Source organism: Vanessa atalanta, chromosome 7 (assembly GCF_905147765.1).
Source record: "Vanessa atalanta chromosome 7, ilVanAtal1.2, whole genome shotgun sequence".
In the NCBI taxonomy this organism is placed as follows: domain Eukaryota; kingdom Metazoa; phylum Arthropoda; class Insecta; order Lepidoptera; family Nymphalidae; genus Vanessa; species Vanessa atalanta.
This window is the reverse complement of record NC_061877.1, coordinates 10,989,656-11,006,060: the sequence shown is the minus strand read 5'-3', so window position 1 is coordinate 11,006,060 and position 16,405 is coordinate 10,989,656. Positions and strand designations below refer to the sequence as shown.

The window sequence follows — 16,405 nt, the reverse complement described above, 5'->3', positions numbered from 1 at the left end:
TTTCTTTTGTGTTTTTGCTTTTTTACTTAATTGAAGACATAATAATCACTCGGAGTCAAATTTGAACTATAGGGTAGGTCAATAAAAATATTTAGAGTCTTGTAGACGGACGCATTGTCATGCAAAATCAAGACACCTCGTGAATAGATTTAAATTTAATTCAACACTGTAACATGACGATTCAATATATAAATAATATTATGATTTTCATTTTCAGTTTTAATAGTGGGGCCTCCACCTCTCTTTCATAAAGTTTAATGCATTTTTTATACGGTATCAAGGTAAGCAACCACTTCGATACTTAAACATAGTTTTTGAAAATATCTAGGTAACAAATAAATATTTAAAAATGTTTATGTGATAGTAACTAAAATTTTACCGTCTTGTAGACTGTCAATAAAAAACATTGTTTCATTTTTTTCTCATCGTCGTCCCTAACACAAGTGATAAAAGGAGGGGTACATAGGAATATGATTAAATCAGAAATTAATTTAGGGCATTGATACTATTCTTAAAAAAAATGTAAATATACTTGGAAACAAGTATAATTTTCTTCAGGTAATTACATTTTTTTATCTAACTCGTTGGTCTAGTGGTTAGATATAAGACAGCAGATCTCTAGGGCCTAAGATAAAACCCAAGAGTCGAGAAAATATATTTGGATATTTTTATCCAAAAATTCTCAGTAACGACCCAGATTCTATAAGTTATAAGTGTGACTTCCGTGCCTCAGAAATCACGTAATGCCGTTGGTCCTGCGCCTAAACTGTTTCCGGTTGTGTCGGATTTGGCTTCATCATCATCGTGGGTGAAATCGGTCAGACTGACATCATCATCACAAGTTTTATCAAATTGTTCGGTGGTAAGCTGTAAGATTTAAACTTGCTACAGAAAATTGAATTATGAAGAACATGGATAATATAACCGATTTGACTTGATTATATATTTTTTAAAGCCATTTCGTAGTTTTACTTGTCTGAGATAAGTTTTCCAATTCTTGTAATTAATGAATTCAATTTGAGTATGTCAAGAAAGTCGTTGATCGAGCTAACTCCGAGGTTCTTAATCAAGACCACTTTCTTCAGCGCAAAGCAACTACAGTTGTAAAGGCTTGTATTTAATTTAAGAATTTGCGTCATTAAATATTAGATCTAGTTTTAACTAGATCCAGTTGGTAATATTTAAGAAAATATTAAGTTTAAATCAAATATTAGTCCTAGGTAACCACTATATAGGTAATTTATCTACAGTTAACCTATTTAAGATATATGTAAATACCAGATGTTGTTTGAAGGCCTATTTCACTGTAAACTGCTACTGCTGACAGCTGATACTGGCGAGGCTCTCGTATAACCAACATGTTATTTTTTAAATTAAGAATCTGAAAATTACTTTCTGCATTTTTTTTTATAACAGTATTTTTTTTAATTTCATACAGGAGACAATGCATGTAATATAACCGTTTAAATAATACGATATATGTACGACCATTCAACATTGTGTTAGGTTAGTTTAGACCATTACGTATGAAACAGATATAATTACTCTATGATTAAGCGTTAATTCGTTTTCCTTCCTCAATTTTTTTTTCTCAATGATATAGATCTGGATAATTCATGTTTATATGATGAATCATCTAAATGTACCGTTTAAAAGAAGATGACTATTTATGAAATTTATTTATTTCTGGAACAAATGTGTAGATAAGCTGATGGTGAGAAATCCAAATTCACCACACATTTCCAGTTAATTTACCAACTACTGACATATAAATAATAAGATACCTCCGCGGTCGAGCCGAGTAGTGTATACACCGGTTTTCATGGGTACGCTACTTCGATGTCCCGGGTTCGATTCCCGGCCGAGTCGATGTAGAAAAAATTCATTAGTTTTCTATGTTGTCTTGAGTCTTGGTGTTCGTGGTACTGTCGTTACTTCTGATTTTCCATAACAAAAGTGCTTTAGCTACTTACATTGAGATCAGAGTAATGTATGTGATGTTGTCCAATATTTATTTATTAAAAATGCCAAATAATTAGTTCCTATACAATAATGCTTTTTTTTTGTTATTAGTCAGCTTATTGGAAAACGTACAATAAGGTTCTATATAGAACGTTTATACCACCATTATCATCATACTTCAGACAATTTATACAAGACTTTAATGAATTGTGGGAAATTCGGTTAGCTTTTTCGTTATTGCTTGGACTCGTACATTAATTTATTTTGATGTCCGAGTAAAACCTTTTTACATAATTACAATGTAAATATTTGCTCATAATATTGGTAATTGTTATTCGATTTTCTGAAATGGAACAATCAATAATATTTAGTGTCATGTTTTTGTTATTTGTTTACAGATTCCCGTGACACATATTACGGAGCATACTGGATAATAAAATCCCCTTATATTAATAAATGAGGTTGATTATAATGCTATGACGTTACTTCAGACAAATTTTGTAGTATTTTCATGTAAAGTAAGAATAACAGTTTTTACAGCCTGTAAGTACATTTTCCTTAGGCCTTGTATCTTGTAGGTGGACTCATACATATGTGGCAAATTTTCATCCAACAAATCCTTATTTTCAGACGAACTTACCCGCGTTTGCTCGCTGTAAAACTGTGTTTCTGCAAAAGGAAAATTGGAAAGTTTTACCGTCGGTATACGGAAATAGCAGATGTCCTAATTAGTTAACAAAAATCTACTTAAAAAATAATGTTATTTAATTTATCTCCAATTTTTGACTGAGATTCGAGCGTTTTAACCACTGGGTTATCTCGGATCAATATGTAATCAAAACGAAACCATTTCAATAAAAGTGCAATTGAGGTATTCTCCACTGAAGTAAGTGTTTGCAAACAGATAAACTGTCGTAGAGCGATTGACCAATCCGATCCGACCGGAAAAATTAATTATTCCATAAAATAAATTTATAAACGATTCGAGACTATCTTTTTATAAATGAACTGACAAAAACCGTAAGACAATGACCGTTCTGGTAAATCCAAATTATAATAATAATTTTGTTACAAAAATTTTACATGTTATTTTTTTATTTACGAATGAATCATAAATTCCTGCATATATGATGGTATAAAATTGATGGCAAAATAGCATTCGATAGATTTTTTATAATTCGTAGGAAGACGGACGATTGGGCCACCTGATAGTAAGTGGTAACCATAGACAAAGCATTGGCGCTGTAATCGTTAGTAACCAATGTTTACATGGCCAATGCGCCGCCAACCTTGGAAAGTAAGGTGTAACGTCCCTTGTGCCTGTAATAATACTGGCTCACTGGCACTTCAAACTGGAACACAACAACACTTTTTGCTGGTAGAATATATGATGCGTGGCTGGTACTCAGGCGGGTTTGCACGATGCCCTTTCTAGTCTTTTTATAATCATGGAACTCAAAACAGAATAACATTTTTAATTAGGTCGGAAAAGTAACTGTCCTAAAGCCTGTCGTTCTGTGCCTGGTCGTTCGTGCACATTCACACACAATTAAAAAAATGCACATTTAGAATAAGAGTCCCCAAACGAATACAAGCAACAACTCTAATTAAAAATCAAGTAAGCTAACCTAGTTAGCTAGACTCACTATCGATATACAGTAAAAAACAGTAATTTATGTTTACAGCAAATGATTAAAATTAATATGTTATTAATTTAGTTAAGCGTTGGTACTATGTAAGCGAATATTAATAAACGCATTAATTTAAGCTGCACCACTATATAACTAATAAAAAACTACTCTTTTTTTATGGCATTGGTTGGCAGACGAGCATATGGGCCACCTGATGGTAAGTGGTCACCAACGCATTGACAAAGGCGCTGTAAGAAATATTAACCATTCCTTACATCACCCATGCGCCACCAACCTTGGGAACTAAGATGTTATGTCCCTTGTGCCTGTGATTACACTGGCTCACTCAGCCTTCTAACCGGAACACAACAATACAGTGTACTGTTATTTGGCGGTAGAATATTTGATGAGTGGGTGGTACCTACCCAGACGGGCTTGCACAAAGCCCTACCACCAGGTACTCAATCCATTTCAATAAAATACCTGCCTTGTCCGAATCTCGAATCTATACATGGATTATCCGTATTTAAGAAATAGGATAATTATGTTATTTCCCTGCCTCAATCAGTTTTAGTTTAAATCCTCCTCGCACGGTCAAATCACATCTTACATATTATATCGTCCTCCTATTTTTAATATCGGATAATAAGTGGCTTGCCTGATTGTGTGATACGAGCGATTCCTTAAAATGCAACCTTGACTGGCAGGTTCTGAAAAATAAGCTAAATAAGATTTACTGATTTGACTAAAACACTGAATCCTCATTGGTCACCCGTTTCTTCGCTAATAATTGACCAATGACGTTCATATATAAGTAAAATTAATTAATCACACTGCAAAAAAATAAAACGAATCTTTAAGCACATTTAATGTACATGTAAGTCAGTAAAATGCATAAAAGCGCAGCGAAGACATAAACTAAAAAAATTCCTTAAACATTATTTCTATTATAAAAAAAATAAGTATACTATTTTACTTAAAGACGGGCTTTGTGCAAGCCCGTCTGTTAAGGTACCATCTATTAAACAGATATCCCACTGCCAAACATAAATACTTACTATAATTGTTGTGTTCCGGTTTAAAGGGTGAATGAGCCAACATACACAAGGGACATAACATCATAGTTCCGAAGGTTGATGGCATATTGGCGATATAAGAAATGGTTAATATTACTAACAGCGCCAATGTCTATGGACATCCACTTGCTATTAGGCGGTCCATATGCGCGCCTTCCTGTAATATAAAAAGAAAAAAAAAAAACAAATCAGTTACAGTAAGTCTGGCAACCCTATAAAAGTCATTCCGTTACTAATGCGATGCTTATCTTGAACTTGAAGTGGTATTTCTCTTTTGCCCCTAATTACACTGGATCTACCAATTTAAGCGTTAATACAACTGGTATTCAGATTATAAACTCTTTAGCTCGACTAGAAAATAAGTGGTTTTGCTATTTACGTAGTATTAAAATAAAAAATTAAATATTGTATTGAGGTGTTAGTTTATTTAATTTATTAAATAATTTAAAAATAATTATTTTTAATACTTCCAAAATCAAACTTCATATTTAAGAGGCCCTTTTATATTATTTATTTATCTGTACGTGAATTTCTAATAAAATACACACTTAGCGTGTTTATTAACTCTGTTGACCGGTTGACAGGTTCTCGTCAAAATAAACGGTACAATAGTCAAACAAAGACCATGAATCATATGTGAAACTCAGGATAAGGAATGACGTTGAAGGGTTAAAAATGACGCTAGATTTTAATAAAAAAACGTCATCAAATAGAACAAACAGTTAGACAAAACCAAATATCATAATAAATATATATTAATAAGGGATATAAAAAATTTAAAGCAATAAAAAAATGGAAGACTTTAATTAAATTACCACAATGACGTATTGGAAAATAACTAACATTTACATCTGCAACATCGGGACACTTGTTAATCCTAGTTCGAAGTGTTTTAAGAAAGCAAACTGAACTATAGCAAATAACCCGAGTATTTAGCAAACAAATAATTTTATCCTCCAGAGAAAGAAGCACAGTGCATGTTTCAACAATTAATTAAGCAATCTCGGGAGTTTCCGAGGGTGATGTAGGTATTTCGTAACTAACAAATTATGCAAGTGTTATGATTGTCCTGTTTTGTGATCATCGTATACGTAATAATAACAATACCAGTGACACTTTACCTGTTTCCCTAACTGGGTTTTCCTTTTGTGTCCCGATAGTGCCTACGTCACACAATCGTACCTGTTTTGACTATAAACCATGCAAATATTGAGAGAAACGTACACTGGTATTTTAAAACGTTACCTATCTTTGTTTTAATAGTTTTTATACAAAGACATCACAATCACGTATAATCGCTTTAAAAATTGATAAAATAGAAGCTATATGGCTTTAATAAGGTAAGGTAATATATAGGTGATAAATAAAGGTATTGGTAAGGTAGGCCTTCGCCCAAAAAAATATACCCAAACAAAATATTGGAATATTGGAATAAACTATATTGGAATGAGCAAGTAACTTGGACGTTATGGTAACGTTTCCTAATTAACTTGCATGCAAGACATTGAGAAAAGCCTGCCATGTCTGTTACTTTCATACAGTAAGCACAAGCCAGTTCACAAGTATGAACCAGTCCCACGCTAAATATACTAGTGTTTTCAGAAATTTCAATGGAAACCTTTCGAAATGAAATTACGGTTTACAATTAAATATATTTGAATGAAGTACATTCCTCTGATTTTTATTTACCCAATAACTATATAAATTTCTCATAATATTTAATGGGCACTTTATAAATAAGATTAATAACTAAATATTTATTAAATTATATAACCTAATAACGGTAAGCGTTGTTCGATTTTACTACCGTTTTTCCAGCGCACTGCGCGTTTCTGACGATAATCTCCCGCCGTAAGCACGCACTTAGAAGCTATCTCATTTACCGGCTTGTCTGGTGCCAGTTAGTATTTTAGGCCTGCATCGGCCGCACGTTTTGTCATACCGAGTTCATGTGTCGAATAGTTCATTACAATTTTAGTGAATACAACAATATTGTCAAGATGTTGGCGATCGCTTTCGTTTTTATTGTAAGTTTTTTGTTCATTATTTATTCGGATAAATACTTTTATAATAATACTTCAGAGGGTCGATTATTAAATTGTTAATAGTTAAGGAATTCAGAGATGATATTGCCCTACACTAAACAAGTTTTGTGAATATCTTAATACCTTATACGGATTATCTATGTTTAATACTATGATATTTTTTTAAAGGTTAGTAACCTTGGTTTATAAACTCAACCCAACCTAAATAAAATATCAAGAATACTCGATCCTGTTACTCACTTGGTCTACGGGCTAAAAAAGAGAAGCAAAAATATTTGACAATATTAAATTGCTATATAAAATGACGAGACCAAGATTTATATAAAAGCTCTTGTTATAAATAATATCTAATGTTCTTTTTATGTATGTATCCATGAACGCACACATCGATTGTACATTAAATACTACGAATGAAAGAAATATGTCATGTAACTAACATGACATACTTTCATTTAAATATAAATTAAGAGAAATAATATCGCCCGTCTATATATATATATATATATATTAGAGTAGCTAATTCAAACGCATAAAAGAGAAATCTGTAGCGATACTCGTCGAGAAAATGAATGCAAATTCACGCGGAGCTATCCCGCCTACTATAATAGTAAAGCTATTTTTTACTTTTATCTTTTAAAATAATTCATTAAACTTTGGATTTGTAAAAGTCTTTGTTCTTAAAATGAGTTCCGTTACAAATTAAAACCGATCATTTTGTTAACTGTTGTAACATTTTTTGAGTCTTCGAATTTTAAAATTTTTATATTCTACAGTCGTTTCTTTTATTAATTCTTTTGTAAACATAAACACATATAAAAACTATATTATACGGTGTCTCAAACCTTTCAATATATTTCGTTTTAATATCTAGATAAATATTAAGTTACTTACTAACTCAACCTCGGTCTCAGACCACTGTTTAGTAGGAGGCTTTGTTAACAAAAGATTAGTGAATTCCTCATCAAAATATTATACGTTGACAAATTTTGAAATGTAACCGTAATCAAATGTTATTTGAATTTTTCGTATTCATTTTACACATAGGCTCAAATCAATTCATAATCGATGTATACACACACACACACATTAAATTGCAGTTAAGCCATTCATATTACATATCAATGACTCAGATGGTTAATTACAATTATTTTAATTCAATTGTTTTCAATGTACCTACTTGTTGATTAAAGGGGGATTTTTAGCAACTTAAGGCCATTCCATAATGGACTATGAATATAAAAATGACATAACATTGGTTATTTATATTAAAACTAATTATAAAGAACTTAAATTATTTATTGCCAGTTAGAATAATCGATTTTATGGAAATGCTTATTTATATCGCGTATAATTGAAGTGTGTTGCTCGACTTTATTATTGTATTCATAGAAAAGATTAAATTAAAATAAATCTCACATTAAGAGTTAAATAATAAAACGTAACACACACATAAATACGTATCGATCATATATAAGATACAACATAATTAACATTGTATGTTTACGTTCAATAATTTGCTTATATGTATCACCTTGATCAATATTAATTGGCCTTTGCTAAAACTTGAAGGAATATCAAGCGAATTTAAAGTATCAGATTTACAACTCATAAATATAATTTATCATTAGAATATAATCTAAATTTGTATTTTGTTTAACAAACAAACAACAGACAAGCTTAAGCGATAATCGTGAGCAATATGTCATAGGAAAAAGATATATCAAAAATATGATCATAGATACTATCTTTGGATATAAAATTGTATCCTTAATAGTACTTTAGAACTAAAATGGATAAATTAAATTTAATAAACTTTAATTGACTACTTTAGACCGAAAGGGCAGTTATGGATGTAATTGTATTGTAATACTTATACGACAGACGTCTTGTCTTAACTTTGCATATTAAATTCGATCTGGAATAAATAACAAAAAAAAAACCGTAAAAACTGCTAGTATAGCATAAACGCTCTTAAGTCTTCTGTTTTTTTTTCTGAAAGTGGATAAGTATGTTCTATAAGTATTAGAAAACATAAAAAAACACGAATGAAATCGGTAAAGTCGTTCTCCATATATAGCGAGACGAACGGAAATTAGGATCCATTTATATGTATATATGTGTGTGCGTAAGTAAAAATAAATAAATATAGTATAATGAATAAATATTACAGCATAGTAACTTAAATCTACTGCGTAATAGCTTTAATAGCCTTACGGACTAAAGGCTATGAATAGTAGGAACAAAAATAGGTTTTATACGTTGCGTTTTTAGAAAAGAACTTAAACTCTTTCGTTTTTCCTATATTATATAATTGTAAAATATTTTAAAATTGTTGATATAATGTTGTGTACATTATTAATCACTATATAGAACATATCAGTGAATGTTTCGAAGTCATTTTTCTTATTCAGTGCAATACGTTTGTCGTCAATGTATATTTTTAAATAGATAAAAAAATGGAGGAATATTAAAGATACTAGTGTTTCTATTAATTAATACGTCATTAAGAAAACTCTTGTATACTCCAGGTCGGTATTTAATGTCTGAAGACACTCGTTTGATAAATATAACAATAAATCTCTTGAATATAATGTTTATTGTAACGGATACCGAGAATAGGTAAAGCATTGTACATATGCGGTAATTATGAACATAATTATTGGTCACGATCTTTAGTAATCCTATAAAACACGGGTTTTAAATGTATTTCCTTAAAAAGACCTTCGTTTATTTAAATATTGTGACAAATCTTTACGAATTAAAACAACGACGAATTCATGAACATTACAAAGTAAGGTTAGCAAAAACGATATTAATATTTATCGTATTTAACAGATTTTATTAAATTAAAACTAATTCTATAAAAACATATAAGGTATTCAGATACAGTTTTGTATTATAAATCATCGGTAACTTGAATTTTTTTTATTTATACAATAAGGAAAACGGTATTTATTTATATTTAACTCTGCTATATTTATATATATTATCTGGTTCACAGGTCAGCGCTAGTCTACAACAAACATATGCAGCGAGCGCTAAACATCGTAAGTTTCACGTATTTTTATATAATACCATACACATAAACACACACAAACAAGAAACAAATATTTTAAAATAATAAATTTTGACAAAAGAAATCGGACAAGTTTCTCAACACGACCGAGCTTCAATCGACTCTAACATTCAAAAAAAATCATGAAAAGAGCGTATTTTTCAGGAGAAGCATCTACATATCATCTATATATCTAGATAAAATGATCGAGATACAAAATTTAAGCCAAATCGTTAGAGTTATTTCCGAGATACAACAACATTTATAATAACATACAAGAATTGTCCATTTAATATTAAAATATATAAATCGTATCTTTGTTAAGAATTAATTATTAAAAGAAAAATCGTATTATTTTTTATTAAGTTTATAAACGCAGTCGAGCGAATGTGTTATGATAACTGCTCACCGTTTCACATTGGCTGGCTAGGCATTTACATAGACTATGTAAACCTATGGCTTAGGATGCAATTCTTACGTCCCAATCAACTTTCAGTAATACAAAGTGGTGATATTTGGTACTGAGATGAAACCTGACGAATTTTGATCCAAGATTCAAACTGATTCATGCAGTGAATGATAACAAGAAGATAAATAAATACCTAAATATTTTGCCATTAATAAACATTTCAACAACAGTATGCCTAAATTCCTCACTTAGTCGTAGGGATTTGTTCAAGCCCATCCGGATAGAAGCCAAGCGCTCATCAGATATTTTACCGCCATACATAGTATTCAGTATTGTTGTGTTTCTGTTTAAATTGTGAGTTAGCTAGTGTAAAAAAACAAGTACAAGGGACATAACATCTTAGTTCCCAGGGTGGTGGTGCATTGGCGATGTAAGGAATGGTTAATATCAATTACAGCGCCATTGTCTATGAGCGGTGGTGGCCCAATCGCATGAAAAAATGCCCATAAAATTTTACATAATACGACGGAACTGTAACAAATTCTATACACAGTTCTGTAATTACACAAACATAAAGTAACAATACCGAATATTATGTACATTGTGATGTGTGACGATGAATTTTTCAATTATATTTTCTCTTTCTGTAATATATAATACAATTTTTAACATTACTTCAATCAAGTTGGCTCTAGCATACTTGTAATGCTTGAATCTTTAATTTACTGTGAAGCGACCACCATCTTCTAAGGAGAAGAATTGGCCCTATTAGTAGTTACTCTTAGTTATTCCTTTCTCGAATGAATTTACCTGCTTAATAACTGTACTCATCGTATTGACAAATTATGAATTTGCTTGAAATGAAATTGAATAAATTTTCAGCTATGGAAGCGTCCTCAATTCAATATCCAGAACCAATAGACAAAGAAACGGAACATATCCCTGATTCGTGCAAGGATCTCACGTATTGTACAGTGAAACCAAACGATTACCCAGAAGAAAAATTTAACGACATGTTCAAGGATTACGTAAGTTACTCGGATGTTATTCCTAGCAAATTATTAATCTATTGCCTTATTTCTGTGTGAGAATTTGGTTTTCCTCTGTACAGTGTTAACATAGTCTTATTTTTTTTAAATATTTTTTTTATATTAAAATTTTGTAAGTAATTGAACTCCGTATCTTAATATAGTTTAATAACATATATACTACCTATGTATAGTAGAAATTAATTGTATACTTATAATACGTTTTGAAATAGAAAATGTCATGCAAATTGTAATAAATTACTTAGAGCGACACTCATAGACATCGCAGAGGAGCAGGTGATAACGGCAGCCTTACTCCAAATTCTCAACCCAATGAAGCTGCTGAGATTAATGTAATGATACGTATAAAATGAGATTATACATTCGACACAGAATATCATTATTATTCATCTTACATAGTTCATAAAATGATGTAGTTTGCATGAAACATATTTTGCAACGTTTTGTATCATAAAAAAACATTAATCAAGAATATATATAGTCTCATGGTGAGACATAATTTTATTGAATCGATTTTCTTAGAACTATAAACGGAAATTACTTATCACAAGCGTGACATTATATTTCAAATGTAACAAAAATCAGTCGATTAACCTTCGTCTGCCTTAACGAATTTCAAATTTTGCTCAATACCAACCTGACTGCAAGGGATCATAGCCCATAAGTAAATATTAATCCATCCCTTCACCGTCAATGCGCCACTAACCTTGGAAACTAAGATGTTATGTATCCCTGTAATTACTCTGGTCCTCTCCTCCTGGTATTTTGCAGTAGTTTGACGGTATGATTATCATGTACGAATTTATTTGTTCTTACAGAAAGTGGTGCCTCAACCATCAATGGTAGTTGAACTTAACAACCGACAAGGCGGGCCCGATAGTGCTGACAATTGCGAGAGTATAGTGACCGTAAGTTTTAATTCGAGTTTATTCTATCATTTATTTGATTTTTATAACCTTGCCATTTGGTTTAATTCAGATTGAACCGGTTACTACATGATGATCAATATTTATCGATCAATAATAGTTTACATATATTTTTAAAAGTATGTATATAAGTTACATGTGACCACATTTTAATTATTTATTAATATTTTACTTAGATAAAGTAAAATATTAATAAATAATGTTTCGAATAAACTTCATTTTTATCGTCGTCAGCCAATCGCGATCCAGTGCTTGTCATTGAATTTATAAATATAATAAAATAAACATACTTGATAATTAATTCTTTGTATTTTTCTAAATATGTAATATCAATATCTGAATAGATCAGATAATTATCATCGTAATCTTGCGTTGACGTTCTCAAATGGTCCAAAATTCTACCAAATGGCATGCTATTCATAATTGCATATATGATTTAGTTGTTATATAATCATCCATATACAACAACTAAATCATATATGCAATATACTACTCTAGTAACAATGCAGATAAACGCCTTACGGAAATTGTTATATTCAAGGTTACGAGCAGGTTTTTCTTGAGAATATAGTTGTTGAATGTTTTGCATATGTACATCAATGTTTAAATGTGATATTCTAAACATATATCAAATTTTATTGCCTCGTTGTTCATTGATTACTTTATCTAACAGTACGAACCCCTTTACAAAGTAAGACCGAAGAGAGACGAACCTTGGCGCACAGTGATCCAAGTTCCTGGTAAAGATATCATTCAACGAGTACGTCTCGAGACATGCACGTAAGTTACAAAATTACATTACAAATATAAAATTACAATAGCAGAAATACTTTAAATTAAAGGTACAATTAACATAATAGCACTGTAAGAATATTAATCAAATCTTACACTACTAATCTTGGTAAATAAGTAAAGCCCAAGCAATGGTATATTATTTGGGCTTCTTCATATGTACTAGTTATATTAATTTTATCACGCTAATCATTCCTTCTCTGCTCTCGTGTACCTTTGCATGACATTTGCCTTTAAACTTCCTCAAAAATGGGGCTATCAAACTCAAAGATATTCTTTAAAATCCAACATAGTAAGGCCTGGTTTATGAGAGTAAAGAAAAAGAGAGTGCAACTGTTTGCACATTAGAACAACATACTTCTCCATTACTTTTTGTTGAGAATGGCATCTGATCAAAATCTATTAGAAGAACATCATCATATAATAAAGATTAGAGGATATACAGACTGTTACATTACTTTTTTATTAATTAATTTACATTTTCTCATTTCAGAACTCCTAATGCACCGTGTTTTAAGGAACTTTCACCGTTGCCAGAATTTGTTACATTCTGCAGACAAAAGATCAATGTATGGGAAGTTATGGTCGCCAAGGGAGACAATGAAACAGAGATGATCAAAGCAGAACTTCCAGTATGTTGCTCTTGTCACTATAGAGAACTAGATTTCAAAGTCAGATTCGGCAAACCTAAGAAGTAAAATGGGACGAATTAATCATGGTTAAATTATATCCATTCTAGAAGGATTCTGAAGAGGCTTGTTTTACGAAAAAAATGTCTTGTACGTGTGCAATAATTTTCGATAAATCTTTATAAGTTTTTGTCGTATACAGATCGAAAAGCATTTGATTAACTGCATTTATCCAAATTGATTTTTTTGAAAATATTGTCCTCTGTTAAATTAATTCAAAAAGGTTGTAAATAGGCCGTAACTTTTTATTTAATATTATGCTTAGGTTAATACTAAGAAAAATACGTCCTACGTTTTTTACGTATTTCTTTAATTTTAACATATATTGTCATTATTCATGATATCATTTTGTCATAAGTTTTTGCGCTACATAATGCAGACAAACACTTATTATCATGTTATGCATTTATACGAGCTAGCGACTACAATTTCGATTCAATTTGTACAAATCTATAATTCAATTATATTCATACAATCTATAATTAATATTAAGACGACGTGGATTAAAGTCGCGCAAAAAAACCCGTGCTCTTTCGCACTTTGGCGTAGCCTTATTATTCTAGCACTATTTAAAACATTTGTTCTATTAGTTGTAAACTACGGAAAGCAACAAAGTTACATGCATGACTAATATGACTTAGATTATAATTGTATAGAATATTTTAATATTAAAAGACAGGTAATTTAAATAGGATTATGTTTCGCAGTTCTTGTGATTGTTTGGTTTTTCACTCCACTTGCCATAGCATTTATTAAACTATTTCCGACTCGTAGAAATGATCAATCAATTAAATTGGTTTGATTAATGCCTTTCATTCGATTTTAGGCTATTGTTTTTCTGTTATACAAATATCTCGTAGACTTGAATTGTCATGTTGAAAGTTTAAAACAACTGTAATGCTTGTATCGGTTCGAAATGATAATTCGACCGAAAGAATACCCAACAAGTTCTATATTACTCTTTTTAAGAAATGAAATTCATAGTCAAGTGTTCAGGGATTTTGATTTTGTGAAAAACGTAACAGTAATATAATATTAATTTATTTAAATAGTTTGCATGCTATCGACTAGTCAAATTAAGTGTATCGAATAAATTCATAACAGAATTTACTTGTTTTATTTCCGGACTAATTGCCTTTTTTTTAAATGGATCCTATGATGAACTCAATACAATTTCTGTGAATGAAAGTGACCACTTCAACATCACATTAATTCATTCAAGCGCCTTCGGGTTTTATTATTGGCGTTTTAATGAATTAAACTTAAAAAAATATAATATAATTCGTATTTTTTTCTCTAAGTCATCTCACGCACAATAAGAAATTTTTAAGTCATATTCTGCCTCGCACACGCACTCTGTGGAACCAGCTTTAATCGGCGGATTTTCCGAACCGATACTGCTTGGGAACCTTCAAGAAAAGAGCGTTCTCATTCCTTAAAGGCCGGCAACGCACCTGGAAGCCCTCCGGTGTTGCAGCAGTCCATGGGCGGTTTTAGTCACTTTCCAGTGAGCCTCCTACTCGTTTGGCGTCTTGTAAGTTTTTTAAGCACGTGCGTCACTCACTCATAATAATGCAGTGGAGAGGAGCGTCTTGTTTAGTGAATAGATATGTAACCCATTTGCCTTAAGGTATTTTGTTTGGTTAGCAGAATACTTTATCAGAAAACTAAACTTTTACAAGAGAATACAAATCTGGTATTAGGTCTTGTCCGGATTATCGGATTTGGTCGCCAAGGAATCGTTGTAGTTCATTCCTATTTATTCTACAAACGCAACGCAATCTAGTTGCGTTTTGGTCAAAGTTGGTTTGGAATATATACGGGATTGTATTGTAACCAATATGAATAAGTAGAAATAGTCTTCCCATACGATTATGTTGAGGTTAATTACTGTTTGAATTACTCCAAGTTGGATCGTTATAGGTTTGTATGATTATCCAAATACTGTTTTAAAAATTAGCCGATAAGATCAATCAAAAATACTAATTTTATGGAAGTCCGTACAAGGTCAATATTACTTTGATTTTCGGTCAAGATTTTTGTGTTTTATTTACCTGGATATTACGGCATCAGATTATAAGAAAAGTATTAAGTATGTCTTACATAATAGTTTTACTAGTGTTAGGCCAACGACGATGTGTATGTATAATCTTCTGTAGATCTGTTGAGTATTTGAGAAATCGTATTATGCTAACTTTCTTTTGCATTTATAATCTGTACTAATATTATAAATGTGAATGTAACTCTGTCTGTCTGTAGTTATACCAAACCAAGAAACCGAATTAGATAAAATTGATTATAGACGCAATTTTGAAATTACAAAAGACATATTTATAAACCAAAAACCTAAGCCCTCTAACAAGCGAACAAATATAACTTATAATCACAAGATTCATTAAGAATATATATATTTTTTATTTACGTACAAAGATTAGTAAAATTATTTTATTACTCAACGAAAGAGGACAGTTAACAGATGAAACCGTTTTAATCTGTGTCACAAAGATTGGTTGAGCAATTCAACAAGAATAATATGCAATGATGTTCTTTTTTTATTTTCTTTGTCTTTTTAATATGATTTTAAAATAATGTCATGAGTTATCTTTATCATACAAGTTCAATGACCTTAAGTTTATGCATAAAGTTATCACTACACACATTTTATGTAACTAAAACATAGCATTACTATTATACTGTAAAGATAATTGCGGGATTATTATCACAAGCGGGTCAAAACATGTTTTGAATATTTATAATCAACAGTTTAGTCT

General features: G+C 30.9%; 1 protein-coding gene across 2 annotated transcripts; it reads left to right on the top strand.

Moving 5' to 3' along the window:
• The first annotated feature begins 6,544 nt into the window (after positions 1-6,544).
• LOC125065371 lies at positions 6,545-14,740 on the top strand. 2 transcript variants are annotated; one of them, XM_047672933.1, is made up of 7 exons: positions 6,545-6,696; positions 9,716-9,761; positions 11,061-11,206; positions 11,473-11,559; positions 12,046-12,135; positions 12,827-12,933; positions 13,439-14,740. In XM_047672933.1, the coding sequence occupies exons 1-7, from the start codon at positions 6,619-6,621 to the stop codon at positions 13,641-13,643; spliced, it is 759 nt and encodes a 252-aa protein (XP_047528889.1). In that variant the 5' UTR covers positions 6,545-6,618; the 3' UTR covers positions 13,644-14,740. The 2 variants fall into 2 exon arrangements, with proteins under 2 accessions (XP_047528889.1, XP_047528890.1); XM_047672934.1 differs by lacking the exon at positions 11,473-11,559.
• The last annotated feature ends 1,665 nt before the right edge of the window (positions 14,741-16,405 follow it).